Source organism: Panthera pardus, unplaced genomic scaffold (genome assembly GCF_024362965.1).
Source record: "Panthera pardus isolate Hobbes unplaced genomic scaffold, ASM2436296v1 HiC_scaffold_12, whole genome shotgun sequence".
Taxonomy (NCBI): Eukaryota; Metazoa; Chordata; class Mammalia; order Carnivora; family Felidae; genus Panthera; species Panthera pardus.
The window spans coordinates 32,788,054-32,805,089 of NW_026526677.1; the positions used below are offsets into that span (position 1 = coordinate 32,788,054).

Consider the following 17,036-nt stretch of genomic DNA (forward strand, 5'->3'; position numbering starts at 1 on the left):
CAAAACTATTCAGAATATCCATTATGAGTCCTGAACCAATCATCAGGTAAGATCAGATATTTATAAGCACTCTGATATAAGCTTTATTTTCTATTACTTGCACCAGCCTATCTAAAAGCATTGTGGGCAAAATCAGAGCAGAGTTATTTCTTCACATCTTTCATGTTGTAGGAAAGGCAAGGTAGGACTTGTGTCTACTTTGATTTTGAGTAAAATTGTGGGAATTATCAGACCTTGTACGAACTTTTCATATGCAACACTTAATGGAATGTATTTTAGCACACACACACACAAAGTTATAGTCTTCAATTTGGCCAGTGAAATTCTTAAAGCCATAAACTCTCAACATGTAATTTTATAAAAATGAGTCACAACTCAATTTCCTATTTTCCTGCAAGCAGTAGTATTGTGGAGATTTCAAAGGGGAAATAGATTTAAATATAAAAGTATAGTCTAACTTAATAGATTACAATGGCAAACTTACAAGAAAATTTACTACTTTGCTAATATCACATACATCAAATATCATAAAAATTAGTCTGGCTATTAAATACATTATTTTTCAGGCCACTTGCCGACGAGATCATAGACTTGCAATGTTGAAAACTCGTCGCTGCTACCTAGAGAAGAAAAGGGAAGAGGAATTGAAGCAATTTGATGAGAATACTAATTGGCTCCATCGTGTAAAATCCGAAATGGAGCTCTTAGGTCAAAATGGCCATATTCCAAAGGTAAGATGTGTTTATGTGTTCAGATTCACTTTGTAAAAACTGAGTTCTTTAAACCCATTGTCTTTGTCATGGAGTAAATATCTTTCATAAGACAACTATTGCTCCATCTCTCTGAGATTTGATTCTTTTTACCATTTATATTTGAATATACCATCTGCCTTGCTAATTACCCGTTAAATTTGCCTTTTCTGTACTTTGAGAAGAGTAAGGTTACTTTTAAGTGACGTTACTCTTAAGCAATCGCTTCCTTTTATGAGGTAGCTCTTAAGTTAGAATGAAGTAATCAAACTACTTGAGGATTCATCATATAGGTAATTTGTTTTAATGCTTGATGTTTTATGGAAAAATAGTTTTAAATGTAGTCACCCTTACTTGTATTATGGCTAATGAAAGCTGATTTGAAAGCTGTATGTGTGTGTACGAAAGTGAAGATATTCCACCTAGAATGGCAAAGGATTATAAAAAGTAGTGATAGGTAATGGTTAATGGCTGAATCAGATAAGAATTCTTTTCATCCGCATGGTTACAGAAATGTGACTTTACTGCCTTTACCAGTTAGGGCTGTATTTTGTTCCTTTCACAATAAGTCTTGGGAATATGCAGTTCGTTCCCAATATAGCACCTCCAAAATGTCATCATTCTACTTTTCATTTCATAGTTGCCATGTCATCATTTCATCTTTAGCCTCAAGTTCACACTTAGGCCAAGAAGAAGAAGAGAGAAAGAAACGGGGGAGAGCAGAAGCTTTTCCAGAAACTCTTAACAGACATCTTATTGGCTAGAATTGTCACATGACTGTCCCTAGATATAAGGGAATATGGAAAGGTGACTGTTCTTGCTGGACACATTATCACCCTGAACAAAATTAGAGTTTTCTTAATAAGAAAGAAGAGGGAAATGAATATATAATAAGCGACAAGTAGATGCCTACTACAAAGTAACTAATTTTGATCCAAGTACCTAATACTTTAAAAGAACAACTTCTTTACACTCTTTTTTTTTTTTTAAGGACGAGTATCTACAGCCTTTACTTTGGTGGTGCTTTTCTGAAATTCACTACTATGTATTAGCAAATTGGTATCTAGTCCTAGAACTTTGAAATTTTTAAAAAAGCACTAGACTGATTATCAATACAGATAAAATAAAGCTCAGTATATTCAGTAACAAACGAATCCAGGTTGTAATGGTTAATATTCAAAGGTAATTTTAAAAGGTATTACCCAGTACACCATGATTAGGGAAATGAATTCTCTGGTTGTCTAGCAATAGCTATCAGGGGCCATCTTTTAGCATTACAGCTCAGACTGGAGAGGGAGAAGATTAGAGGGAGCAGTCAGTGATGATAGTCAAGGTAGTGAAAGGAGCAGTGAGCAACAAACAGCAGATACCCTGTTTCCTAAAAAGAAAACCAAAGACAAGTAGAAACTGAGTAATTGTTCAGTGTGGAGATTTGTGGAGGGTCAGCCAACAACTTGATCTACACTTCAGTTATTCTAGAAGTCTTCAAAGTATCTTACCGAAAGCATGCCACTGGATTAATTCAGTAGATTAGGTATTAAGTGTAATACAAAGCATAATTTAATAATATTTTATAATATAATTTAATTGATAAAGCACTTTGGAATATTCCCTACAGAGAAAGAATGTAAATATTGGGGAAAGGTTAGACTTCAGAGTTGGAGTGGTTAGTCATTCTGTTATTTAGTAGTTGTGTTGAATATCCCCTCTAACACTGTTGTATGATTTTGGATAAGTTGTTTAATTTTGTTGTCTTAATTTCCTGTCTTCAAAATATATTTAAATATTTAAATGAGATGCTATATGCAGAGGCCTAGCACCACCTAACACATAGTAGATGGTTGACAAATAATAGTATTCTCAGCATCTATAACATACATGTCAGTAGCCAAAGAAAAGTGTCAGCTGCATTACAAAATGCACTTTCTATTCTTCCTCCAGAACAGTGATTCTGACCTTTTTGGGTAATAGATGCCTTTGAGAATCTGATCAAAAAGCTATACAGATCTTCTCCCAGAGATTAGGGAGGTCACATTCATATAATTTCACTTTTTTTTTAAGTCATTTTTCTATTTATCAGCATTAAGAGTATCTACTTTAGAAGCAAACTAAGGGACACTTTTTTTAATGCTGTATTCATATTAAGATGACAGAATAGACATTTATATAACAAGAGGAGTAAGCAAAAAGAGACAGTGATTAATCAATAAACTGTACTAGAGATTATTTAGGTTTAGAAAAGGTAGCTTCTAAAATTCCACGTAGGTCTAAGGCATCTAAAGCTGTAAGGGCTCATCATAGAATGCAGCAGCCTCCGTCAGAGCACCTACCAGAGCACCCAAGCCAGGTGCTGAGTGACAGGTTTTCTGAGAAAACAGCTGAGAGTCCTGGGCACATAAGTGTTTCTCATTCACAGCACAAGAGCCTCTTCTCTTGGAAAGGCAGCAGGTGTTGAATGTTTAGAGTAGTTTTTGGTTTTGTTTCACTTATTTATAAGTTTTACTTATTCGTTAGATACCATGTATCTCTAATATGGTCTTGTTTTCAAAATGATCATTGTCAAAATGGCTTTAGGTTAGAGTTAAAATTTTTGCACTTGTTTATCTATTTATTTGTTTACTTGCTTTAAAATAGCTAATTTTGAGAAAAGACTCCCATTGTAAACTTGGCTTTCCAAAGACAACAAGCTAGCCAAGGCCCATTGTTGACTAATATAATTATACATTCAAGGCTTGTCTTTTTAAGAGATAAGTAATTCAAGAAGATAAAAGAATAAAATTATTGGAGGAAATATTTAAAGAAGGGTTTTGTTTTTTTAAGAGAAAGGATGGAATATTTGGCAAATATGTTCAGACCATTAGGATCATTGAATTTTCTAACTGGAAAAGACTATAGAGATCATCTAGTCAAGCTCTTAAATTGTAGTCAAGTAAAGTGATCTCCATAAACACTATATTTTTGGCTTAAGGTAGCACTTTTGTCCTGGCTGAAACCATCTCTAAGACAACTTGACTCATAGGCCAGTGCTCTAACCATATTATCCTGATTCCCTAGGAAGGATTTTCTCTAAAATGCATGCTATATTTCTTGAAATATAAATCATGTAAAGAAACAACCCCCAAGTTTACTCTGTCTCAGATATATTAAATGACATTATTTCCAGTCATAGTGCCTACCACTGGCATAGGAAGTTTTGAAAAAAAGAAAAAGAAAAAACAGTTTTAAGCTTTTAGATAATCTGGTCAAATGCAGGTTAGGAAGGAATATTGAAAAGTTAAAATGGATTATGGGAATTGTCTCCAGGAGGAAGTTTCCAAGCTTAGCTTCCCTGCTTATCGGATTGCTGTCTTAGCCCCTCAAATGTCCAAAAGATTTCATTTCCTTTCATCGTATTGAGTAAAATTTTCCCAGTTAAGGATTCTGAGAATGCTATTGGACTATCCCATTCACTCTTTCATATGACCACTTAGCTGACATTTTCCTACTGAGGGTATAGTAGGCTTAAGGAAAGAAGAATGACGTTAGGTGATAGGTTGGAGAACACTTGTACCTAAGCACATGAAGTTTAGGAAAATGGGCAGCTACAAGAGACTTTTCATACTTTTGCTCTAGGATGAAGCTTACACCAGATTGAGTGAGTGAAGGCAAGAAATTTTTATTACATGCAACTTCAGACACTGGACACTAGGTCTGTAACACTAAAATAGTTTGACACACCCCCCTCCTGGTTCTGAACCTAACATTCTAGTATAGATAGTGAAACTATAAACAAACAAATAGGTAAATGAAATAATTACTGATCAGTGCTCTGGCAGAGACTATTGGTAGTAGAGTGTCCATCTTTAAATATAATGCTCAGAGAAAGCTTCCCTGAAGAAGTGACATTTAAGTAAAAACTGGTCATATTCATGTATTTTCACAGCATTATCAACAAATTGGATAGACCAAGAAACTGCCACCAGAATAAAATTTGTTCTGAGTTCCTAACACTTAGTTTCTGAGAAACTTGAAACTTATCTTGCTTGTAAGTTATAGAACTCCTATACCAATATGTTTATTTGTCAAATTGTTTCTAAACATTATCATTTTATATATAAAAAATTAAAATTATTAACACCAATATAAAATAAGTTTTATTAAAATTTATTTAATTTCAACATTCTTAAAGGAATCTGAAGTGTAGTTTGTATTGTTTTCCCCAGGAGCTCAGTAAAGATCTTCATTGTCACCATTTGCACCTTCAGAACAAAGACTTGAAAGCACAAATTAAACATACGATGGATCTAGCTTGTCTTCAAGAACAGCAACACAGGCAAACTGAGGCGTAAGTGCATGGATTTACCTATTCTACAAATTTTAACATTGTGGCCCTAAGGAACCTGAAACAGAAGTTGTTTTCCAGAAAATTGAGTTTTATTAGGTATAGGATACATTATTTTTTAGTGTCTGCCAGCATCAGAAAGTATGCAGAGTTAGAAAACATTGATAAAGTATAAAATAGGTAGTTCTTCTCCAACTAATATTGTTATTGCTTTATAATAAAGTTTTGAAGGCATTTTTCTATAAAACTTAATTATTAGAAGCAATTACTATTAATACCAAATCAATTTTTAAGGAGGCAATTTTTAAGTATTCATAATTCCAGAATGATTTTTCTGTCATTAAAATGAAATTACTAAAAATGTATATTTTTTAACTTCAGTTGTACCAGTTTTTATGTGATGCTATAGTAGCTCTTTCATGCTCTACTAGCTTAGTAGTAACATTTTTTGAAACATAATATTTAAAAAGTATAAGTCTTTATTTTTGTTATATGTCAGTCGCTTCTTTAGGTGTCACTTTCATGCTCTGTAGAAAAGAAATTTATTTTTCTAAGGGCTTTCCACCAGTCTACAATTCTGCAGTTCTAGTATTCTTGCATATCTAGCAATTAATTTTCCATACGTCTCATGTAAGGGAAATCATATTAGGATAGTTACTTTAAAAAGAAGAAAAAAGAGGGGCGCCTGGGTGGCTCAGTCAGTTGAGCGACCGACTTTGGCTCAGGTCATGATCTCACAGTTTGTGAGTTCAAGCCCCCAGCTCAGAGCCTGGAGCCTGCTTCAGATTCTGTGTCTCCCTCTCTCTCTTTCTCTGCCCCTCCCCCACTCATGCTCTGTCTCTCTGTGTCTCAGAAATAAACATTTTTAAAAAAATTTAAAAAAAAAAAGAAGAAAAAGGAAAGGAAGAACTTTAGGGAGATATTCTTCTGTGGATAAAAGTTCAACCTAATGTCCTCATACTTTCTGTATCTCTGTCTAGAACAGACAATGAAAATTCTTTTACTAGCAGTCAAACCACCTGCAAGAGTTAAAGTTATCAAAGAAACCTATTAATTTATTTTACCCATACTGTATTTATTATATAAGACATATATACATTTTAAGGTAAATTTTAGTTTCAAAATGGGCAAAAAGATTCTGACTAACTCTCCAATTTAGTAAATTGGTGAGCCAAAACATTACAAGCAGAGGTAACACAGCATAGTAGAAAGAGTATGAGTTTTAGAGTTAGTCTTGAATTCTATTTTATATTAGCAGAATAAACTTGCATAAATTATTTAACCTCACTAAGCCTTACTTTTCTTTTATGTTAATAGACCATAATACTTTCCTTAAAAGATTTTGAAAGGATTTAAATGACATTAAAAAGGAGGTGAACTGTCTTATTCTGACCTTGTGTAGTGGAGGCAAAAAAACTGATTTAATATACATTCAAAGTGCTGAAAGAAAAAAATTTCCAACCAAGAAAACCCTAACCACCAACAAATTATCATTCAGAACTAAAGGGGAAAAATAAAGAATTTTCCAGAGAAGCAAAAGCTAAAGGAATCCATTACCATAAAACTGGTGTTACGAAAAACATTAAAGAGACTTCTTTAGGCTGAAAAGAAAGAATGCTAATTAATAATAAGAAAACATGAAGGTATAAATCTCACTGGTAAAAGGAAATATATAGTAAAGGTAGGGAATTAATTACTTAAAAAGCTGGTATGAGAGTTAAAAGAAAAACTCTAACTGTAATAATTAATGGATATATAAGATGAAAAGACATAAAATGTGTCATCAAAAACATAAAACTTGGATTATTAATTATATATTATATATATTATTATAGATTCTATGTAGAATCTAAAAAACAAAACAAAAAAAGTCCTAGCCAGAGCAATTAGACATTAAAAAGAAAGAACAGGAGTCCAGATTGGAAAGCAAGAACCGAAATTGTCACTATTTGCAGATGACATGATACTATATATAGAAGACTCTAAAGACCACCAAAAACTGCTAGAACTAATAAATGAATTTAGTAAAGTTGCGTGATACAAAACCAATATACAGAAATCTGTTGGGTTTCTACATACTAATAAACTATCAGAGAAATTAAGGAAACAATCCAATTGACAATTGCATAAAAAGAATAAAATACCTAGGAATAAATTTAGCCAAGGAGGTGAAAGACCTGTACACTGAAAACTGTTAAGATACTGATGAAAGAAATTGAAGAAGACAGAAATAAATTTAAGATATTCTGTGTTCATGGATTGGAAGAATTAATGTTGTTCAAATGTCCAGACCATCCAAAGCAATCTATGGATTGAATACAATCTCAATCAAAATTCCAATGGCATTTTTGACAGAAATAGAACAAAAATTCTAAAATTTGTATAGTGTTACAGAAGATACCAAATAGCCAAAGCAATCTCAAGAAAGAAGAACAAAGTATCACACTTCCTGTCTGATTTATTTCCTTCAAACGATATTACAAAGCTGTAGCAATCAAAACATTATGGTATTGGTTTCAAAACAAGCATGTAGTATATTGTATGTTGACTAACTAGAATTTAAATTTAAAAAAAAAAACAAACTGCTCTGTGTATTTAAAAAAAAAAAAAAAATGTAGATTAATAGAACTGAGTAGAGAGCCCAGAAAATAAACCCACAGATATAAGGTCAATTAATTTATGATAGAGGAGCCAAGAGTATACAGTAGGGTGATATGCAAAAGAATAAAACTGGACCACTGTCTTACGCTATACATAAAAATTAACTCAAAATGGTTTAAAGACTTGAACATAAGACCTGAAAACATAAAACTCCTAGAAGAAAATGTAGGTAGTAAGCTCCTTACTACCACATAGGTAGTAAGAGATGATATTTTGGATTTGACACCAAAAGCAGAAGAAACAAAAGCAAAAATAAGTGAAATTACATCAGACTTTAAAACTTCTACATACAAAAGGAAACCAACAACAAAGTGAAAAGGCAACCTTCTGAATGAGAAAAAATATTTGCAAATCATATATCTGATAAAAGGTTAATGCCCAAAATACATGCAGAACTCATACAATTCAATAACAGAGAGAGAGAGACAATCTGATTTAAAAATGGGCAGAAGATCTAAATAGACATTTTTTCAAAGAAGACATATAGATAGTGAACAGGTACATAAGAAGGTGCTCAGTATCACTAACCAGGATAATGCAAATCAAAACCATAATGAGATATTACCTTATACCTATTAGAATGGCTCTTACCAGAAAGACAAGAAATAACAAGTGTTTCCAAGTATGAAGACAATAAGGAATCCTTGTGTATTATTGATGGGAATTGGTGTAGCCACAATAGAAAACAGTATGGAGGTTCTTCAAAAGTTAAAAATGGAACTACTGGGGCACCTGGATGGCTCAGTTGGTTAAGTATCCAGCTCTTGAATATGGGCTTAGGTCATGATCTCACAGTCATGAGATTGAGTCCCATGGGCATGAAGTCTGCTTAACAATCTCTGTCTCTCTGCACAGTCCTGCTCATGCTTACACACTCTCTGCTCTCTCTTAGTCTTTCTTTAAAAAAAACAATAGAACTACCATATGATCAACAAATTCCATTTCTCAGTATTTATACAAAGAAAATGAAACACTAACACAGAAAGATATATGCACCCCATGTTCATTGCAGCATTATTTATAATAGCTAAGATATGTAAACAACCTAAGTGACTATCAGTGGATGAAAGGTTAAAGAAAAAGTGGTATATGTTTATGTGTATAATATATCTATACACACACAATGGAATATTATTCAATCATAAGAAAATAATGAAATCTTGCCATTGGTGACAGCATGGATGTACCTTGAAGGCATTATACTAAATGAAATAAATCAGTGAAAGAGAAATAACAAATGATCTCACTCCTATGTGGAATCTTAAAAAAAAAAAAAAAAAAAAAAAAAAAAAATTCATCAATACAGAGAACAGATTGGTGGTTGCCAGAGGCCAGGGTTGGGGACTAAGCAAAATAGGTGAAGTGAGTCAAAAGATACAAATTTACCATCATAAATAAATCATGAAACAAAATGTACAACATGGCGACCATAGTTAGTAAAACTGTATTGTACATCCAAAAGTTGCTCAAGAGTAGATCTTAAAAAAGTTCTCATTGCAAGAAAAAAAACTTACATGTGGTAATGAAAATTAACTAGATTTATTGTGGTGATCATTTGCAATATAAATAAATATTAAATCAAAAAATATAAATGAATGAATTCATAAATACATTCAAACAAATATAAGTACATATGTATGTCATGGGTCCCTAAGACCACCTCCTTGTTTGATGATTTACTACGATGGCTCACAGAACCCATCATATAGTTGTACTCATAGTTATGATTTATTATAGCAAGAGCATGCAAAACAAAATCAGCAAGAGGAAAAGGCAAATGGGGCAAAGTCCAAAGGAAACCATATGCAAGTTTTCAAGTGTCTTCTTCCACTTGGACCCACATGGGATGTGCTTAAGTCCTCCAGCAAAAAGTTGTGAATACATTTTAAATGTTGTCTAAACTTTGGGATCTCATTATACAATTAGTGCACTTGGGTTTTTACTGGGAGTTGGTTACAAAGGCACCTTCTTCCTAGCCTGTACCAAAATTCCAGACTTTCCAGGAGGAAAGTAGTTGTTCAGCATAAACCATATTGCTTATACAAATAGTTTAAGTACAGTGAGCCACTCTTATTAGTTCTGAAAATGAGAACACTCTCAAAATTCAAGTATTAAGATGTCAACCAAGGGCCAACCTTGCCAGCAAGCCTTTTTTTTTTTTTTTTAGTGTTTATTTTTGAGAGAGAGACAGAGTGGGAGCAGGGGAGGGGCAGAGAGAGATGGAGACACAGAATCCAAAGCAGGCTCCAGGCTCCAGGCTCCAAGCTCTCAGCACAGAGCCTGATGCAGGGCTTGAACCCATGAACCACAAGATCATGACCTGAGCTAAAGTTGGACGCTTAACCAACTGAGCCACCCAGGTGCCCCAACTAGCAAGACTTTTTAAGAATAGCAACGTCTGGCTGGCTGTGTTATGTGTTCTCTGCACAGCACCTCATTAGTATAGGTGCTCAATAAATACTGTTTCTTTTAGTGACTTTATACTTAATGACTTTTCCCTATAGTTGTTGCCTACGTGATTTAAATGGAGTATTCTCTACCCTCCCCAAAAGGGGCAGTGTCACAATTTATGTGTACTACTATCTAAATATTTAAGTCTCTGAGGTAAAAGCGCAGTTATTTCCTTGATTGTTAAAATTAATGCCTATCCTTTTTCCGCTGCCCTACCATACCTCAAATAATCCTTTTCTGCCGGATGTTATGAGTCAACTGAATCAACCAGGTCCGAAGCATTTCAAGGTCATTCAAGTTGTTTGACATCTTCCTTGATATAAAAATTAGGAACCATTAATTGAGTGTATAAATTTATAACTGTTTAGCTGTGGTATTTCTTCAGTGAGCACTTACATGGAGGTCTAATACATAAAAAGATACATTCAGTACTGCTCTGATTGATAGCATTAGGCAAGATTTTGAATCAGAGCCAAGAATCCAGTGCCCCTTTGATTCCCTTTAGCTACCATCCCTGTCCACAACTCTTCTACTTGGAACCCCTCTGAATGGCTTTGAAAGCCATTGCTTTAACTCATAAAGAGCTATCTTGGAGGAAATTTGACTCTGCGGTTCCTTCAAAATACTATATACCTGAAACGGATCTCATCATTTAACAGTGCATTTTTTCATTTTAATTCCATGGTACTTAGTATGAGTAATAACAGTATCTTTGTTTTATAAATCACATAATGCTTTGTAGAAACCTTTTACATGTATTTAACTCACTTAGTTTTGACAGTAGTCTCCTGTTTTAAGTAATGACTGTCTAGTTGTACCCCAAGTTATCGAGAAGAAACCTCAGTTCGTGTATTACCCAAGATCATCTTGGAATTGAAAACTAGCCAAGTCTACACCCTGGTGCTTGTAATTCCCATCCAGGATTCTTTCCACTCTGTACTTAATGTAGTGAAAATATGTTGAGGTATTTTATTGAAATATCTAAATGAAAACATATACAAGATATTATTTAATGATGTGCTAATACTTAGGATATTATGTAGAACTGTAATAGTGTATTTAAAATTTAATATTTATGTCTCTTGTCACCTTTTTTATATAGAGTATTGAATGCTTTGCTTCCAGTCCTAAGAAAACAGTATTGTGCATTAAAAGAAGCTGGCCTTTCAAATGCTGCTTTTGAGTCTGACTTCAAAGAAATTGAACATTTGGTAGAGAGAAAGAAAGTGGTGGTTTGGGCTGACCAAACTAATGAGCATACTTTAAAGCAAAATGACCTAACAGGGGTTTCTGTTCTTATGACCTTTCCACAACTTGGACCACCAGATCAATCTCCTTGTTGTAAGTACAGCTTTTCTTTTATTAGGTAAATTATAAGGTTATTTCTAAAGAGTAACCTCCTTTATATATTGATCTCCAGAACAGTTAATTTTTTAATAGGTTTGGCTATTTTGTGAGAATTAATGGGAAAATTAGCTTCACAATCATTTCATTAACCAGTACCTTTCAAAGGTTTAAGAGCCAAGTATGCTTGATGTCCTAAATAACTCTAGCAATAAAACCTTTAAGTTATTTTACCTATTTTTGATGGAATAATTGTACTTCCACCCTTCTTTAAAAGTTAACCTCATTTAAAGATGAAGATGATAATCAAGAATATTATATTCTGTAATACATAATAATCTGTTCTTAAGATCAACTAACAGCATAGAATAAACTATATTTTATTGCCATATATCACTTGTTATCAAAGTGTGTTTAGGACATTTTAATTGCAAAACAAACATATAATGTTTAAAATAAATTCAGGCAATATAGAATTACACGTACAAGTAGAATGGCCTCTTCAACTTTCCCCAGAACCCAATCTTGTGTCCTGTCTCAGAAATAAATACATTTAACAGTTTGATTGTCTTTATAGTGTGTGTGAATGTGTGCATCCGTGTGTGTATGTGAATGTGTAATATTTGTAGTACATAATCTAACTCTAGCTTTTTGTTAAGTTTCATATGAATCATAGCACATAATATATATTGATCTACAACTTTTTTTTTATTTGTCTAGTTTATTATGAACATATTTAGGGTATATGCTTAAAGAATTTACCTTATTTGTTTATTTTTTTAACAATTGTGAGAATTCAGAGAATAGATGTACCATAATTTATTTAACCGTTGATCTATTGGTGAACAGTGCATCAGAAAACATGCTTGTATATTCACATTTGTGCATATGTACCAGATTCCTAGAGACTGATTTGTTGGAATATAGGACAAGTAATTTTTTAAAAAATTAATCTGTCAAACTCCAAAATTTTCTCTATGCCAAATGTATATGAGATAACCTCTCTCATTCTTATCCCAAAATAATAGCAACCCTAAACTGGTCTGTATTCTTTTTAAATTTGCAGCTCTCAGACTTTACCTCCAAACTTTTCTGTCTTTCTAGAAGTTTGGATCTTCCCAAGGCCCTATTCTACTTTTCTTTGTTTCCAATGCTGGTACTAGGAGGTTTCCATTTTGTTTAGAGAGTTTTAATTTACCGTACAACATCGCAGTCAATCCATTGATCAGTTAATCTGATTATCATTGGTAATTACCTTGTAGTCTCTCCCCATTCCTTTTTTCTGAGTTTACAGATTTGGGAAAAGCGTTTCTCATATATACAATAGTGGGGTCCCAATTTTCCTTGTAGCTTTTCTGTTGATCTGATCCACGTGATTTCCAACTTCCAAAAATTACCCAGTTTCTGATGTTGGCAGCTGTTTCTTTTTTCTATTGCTGATGCTGTGTCAATGGATTTTAAGAGGAAGATGAGGCAAATCTCTGTAGATTTGTGTATTTGATTTTATTTCTTTTAGTATGATCTCTTCTTGTCAAAACGGTCAGTCAAATATTTATTTTGTAGCTTTTTCCTTTTAGGTGTTTGTTTCCTTTTTCACTGTGGGTTTTATTTTCTATTTAATTGCTTTTATCTTTACTTTTATTATTTCTTTCCATCTACTTTTACTCGGTTTATACTGCTGTTTTTATTTCTGACTGGATAAAGATGGATATTTGTTCATTAACTTTCACCTGACTTTTCTAATTTATGCATTAATGTCCATAGGTTTCCCTCTAAACACAGCTTTAACTTCATTTCACAAGTTTTGATACATAATATTCTAGATTATTATTCGTTCAAAATATTTTCTGATTTCTGTTGTAATTTCTTCTTTTACCTATGGAGCATTTTTTTCCTCACTTTTTATTTAAAATTGCACTTTCAGATTGAGCAAATTTCCATTTGTGTTCAGGCTTGGAGAAGCAATTAAAATGAGAATCATACTTTTTTTTTTTTAATGTTTTATTTACTTTTAAGACAGAGAGAGAGCATGAGTGGGGATGGGAAAGAGAGAGGGGGAGACACAGAATCTGAAGCAGGCTCCAGTCTTTGCTCTGTGAGCACAGAGCCCGACGTGGGGCTTGAACTCAGGAACTGTGAGACCATGACCTGAGCCGAAGTTGGACACTTAACCAACCAAGCCACTCAGGCGCCCCGAGAATCATACTTTTTTAAGTGCCATATAGGCATCCGATAAATATTTCACAAAACTGGTAGATTAGTTTTAATATTTTTTAGTTTTTATTCTCTAAAAAGCTATAGCATATTCCATCCAATTTTTTATTTTTAGCTTAATTGAATTGTATTCAGAGAAAATACTTAATATGATTTTAATCCTTTGAAGATTATAGAGACTTGTCTTATGCCCAACATATAGTTAGCTGGTATAAGTGTTTCAAGTATGCTTATAAAGAATGTGTATTTTGTAGTCATATATTGCCAGTCTGTTAGGTCAAATTTGCTGTGTTCTTCAAATTTTACTCTTACAGACTTTTTTTTTAATTCACATTCTATCATATACTGAGGAGACCTATTAAAAATTCCCTTTATTACATTGGATTTTTCTATTTTGCATCAGTTTTCTTTCACCACCCTAACAAATCAACACAAATATGTCAACCTAAAATAACACTGATTTATTATTTCCAAGTTCTGTAGATCAGAATTATGGCAGGCTCAACTGGTAACTCCACTTAGAGTTTGAGAAGGCCAAATCAAGGTGTAAGCCAGCTGGATCTCTTTCCTGGATGTTCTGAGGAGAGAATGTGCTTCTAGGCTCATTCTGGTTGTTAGCAGAATTCAATTCTATGCAACTGTAGGACCGAGGTCCCTGTTTTCTTGGTGCTGTTGGCCAGGGGTCATTCTCCAATTTTAGAGGTCACCCATATTCCCTGGCACGTTGCCCTCTTCATCATTTCATTTCCTAGCCAAGAAAGGCAGGACACTTCATTCTCATGCTTCGAATCTCTCTCACCTTCCCTTCTGCTTCATCTCTCCTGCCTACACTTAAAGGGAAGTCTGTGCTTTTAAGGGTTCATATGGTTCTATTGGGCCTGCTAGGTAATCTAGGATAATCTCCCTGGTTTAAATTCCATAACCTCAATTACATCTGTAAAATCCCTTTTACCATGTAATGTAACATATTCACAGGTTCCAGGAGCTAGGGATGGACATCTTTTAGGAGATATTTGTCCTTGTAGTTCTGTCAATTTTTGGTTTTTATACATTGAGATTATATTATTAAATCTGTATATTTCAGAATTCTTACATCTTCCCTTTTTTACAAAATGTACTTACTCATGTGCTTATTCTTTTTTTTTTAATATGAAATTTATTGTCAAATTGGTTTCCATACAACACCCAGTGCTCATCCCAAAAGGTGCCCTCCTCAATACCCATCACCCACCCTCCCCACCCTCCCACCCCCCATCAACCCTCAGTTTGTTCTCAGTTTTTAAGAGTCTCTTCTGCTCTGGCTCTCTCCCTCTCTAACCTCTTTTTTTTTTTCTTCCCCTCCCCCATGGACTTCTGTTAAGTTTCTCAGGATCCACATAAAAGTGAAAACATATGGTATCTGTCTTTCTCTGTATGACTTATTTCACTTAGCATCACACTCTCCAGTTCCATCGACGTTGCTACAAATGGCCATATTTCATTCTTTCTCATTGCCAAGTAGTATTCCATTGTGTATATAAACCACAATTTATCCATTCATCAGTTGATGGGCATTTAGGCTCTTTCCACAATTTGGCTATTGTTGAAAGTGTTGCTATAAACGTTGGGGTACAAGTGCCCCTAGGCATCAGCACTCCTGTATCCCTTGGGTAAATTCCTAGCAGTGCTATTGCTGGGTCATAGGGTAGATCTATTTTTAATTTTCTGAGGAACCTCCACACTGTTTTCCAGAGCAGCTGCACCAGTTTGCATTCCCACCAACAGTGCAAGAGGGTTCCTGTTTCTCCACATCCCCTCCAGCATCTATAGTCTCCTGATTTGTTCATTTTAGCCACTCTGACTGGCGTGAGGTGATATCTGAGTGTGGTTTTGATTTGTATTTCCCTGATGAGGAGCAACGTTGAGCATCTTTTCATGTGTCTGTTGCCCATGTGGATGTCTTCTTTAGAGAAGTGTCTATTCATGTCTTCTGCCCATTTCTTCACTGGATTATTTGTTTTTCGTGTGTGTAGTGTGGTGAGCTCTTTATAGATTTTGGATACTAGCCCTTTGTCTGATATGTCATTTGCAAATATCTTTTCCCATTCCGTTGGTTGCCTTTTAGTTTTGTTGATTGTTTCCTTCGCTGTGCAGAAGCTTTTCATCTTCATGAGGTCCCAATAGTTCATTTTTGCTTTTAATTCCCTTCCCTCGGGGATGTGTCAAGTAAGAAATTGCAGTGGCTGAGGTCAGAGAGGTTTTTTCCTTCTTTCTCCTCTAGGGTTTTGATGGTTTCCTGTCTCACATTCAGGCCCTTTATCCATTTTGAGTTTATTTTTGTGAATGGTATGAGAAAGTCATCTAGTTTCATCCTTCTGCATATTGCTGTCCAGTTCTCCCAGCACCATTTGTTAAAGAGACTGTCTTTTTTCCATTGGATATTCTTTCCTGCTTTGTCAAAGATTAGTTGGCCATACTTTTGTGGGTCTAGTTCTGGGATTTCTATTCTATTCCATTGGTCTGTGTGTCTGTGTTTGTGCCAATACCATGCTGTCTTGATGATTACAGCTTTGTAGTAGAAGCTAAAGTCTAGGATTATGATGCCTCCCGCTTTGGTCTTCTTCAAAATTATTTTGGCTATTCGGGGCCTTTTGTGGTTCCGTACAAATTTTAGGATTGCTTGTTCTAGCTTCGAGAAGAATGCTGGTGCAATTTTGATTGGGATTGCATTGAATGTGTAGATAGCTTTGGGTAGTATTGACATTTTAACAATATTTATTCTTCCAATCCATGAGCAGGGAATGTTTTTCCATTTCTTTATATCTTCTTCATTTTCCTTCACAAGCTTTCTATAGTTTTCAGCATACAGATCTTTTACATCTTGGTTAGTTTTATTCCTAGGTATTTTATGCTTCCTGGTTCAATTGTGAATGGGATCAGTTTCTTTATTTGTCTTTCTGTTGTTTCATTATTAGTGTATAAGAATGCAACTGATTTCTGTACATTGATTTTGTATCCTACGACTTTGCTGAATTCGTGTATCAGTTTCGTCAGACTTTTGGTAGAGTCTATCAGATTTTCCATGTATAGTATCATGTCATCTGCAAAAAGTGACAGCTTAACTTCACCTTTGCCAATTTTGATGCCTTTAATTTCCTTTTGTTGTCTGATTGCTGATGCTAGAACTTCCAACACTATGTTAAACAACAGCGGTGAGAGTGGACATCCCTGTCGTGTTCCTGATCTCAGGGAGAAAGTTCTATTCTTAACCCTAAGTTTACTATTAATATAGCTGTCCGACTTTTCTTTTGCTTCAT

General features: G+C 34.2%; 1 protein-coding gene and 1 non-coding gene across 3 annotated transcripts in view; both read left to right on the plus strand.

Moving 5' to 3' along the window:
* The window catches only part of KIF18A (kinesin family member 18A), a 76,951-nt gene that overhangs the window by 28,073 nt on the left and 31,842 nt on the right, over window positions 1-17,036 (plus strand). For both annotated transcript variants that reach the window (XM_019456579.2, XM_019456580.2), the window contains 3 exons: window positions 567-731; window positions 4,952-5,073; window positions 11,285-11,523. In XM_019456579.2, the coding sequence (XP_019312124.1) occupies window positions 567-731; window positions 4,952-5,073; window positions 11,285-11,523 (526 nt within the window). The remainder of the gene's footprint in view (window positions 1-566; window positions 732-4,951; window positions 5,074-11,284; window positions 11,524-17,036) is intronic.
* Window positions 6,439-6,504, plus strand: LOC128776323 (small nucleolar RNA SNORD57). The gene has a single exon (XR_008421399.1). It is a non-coding gene; the product is annotated as a small nucleolar RNA SNORD57 (small nucleolar RNA).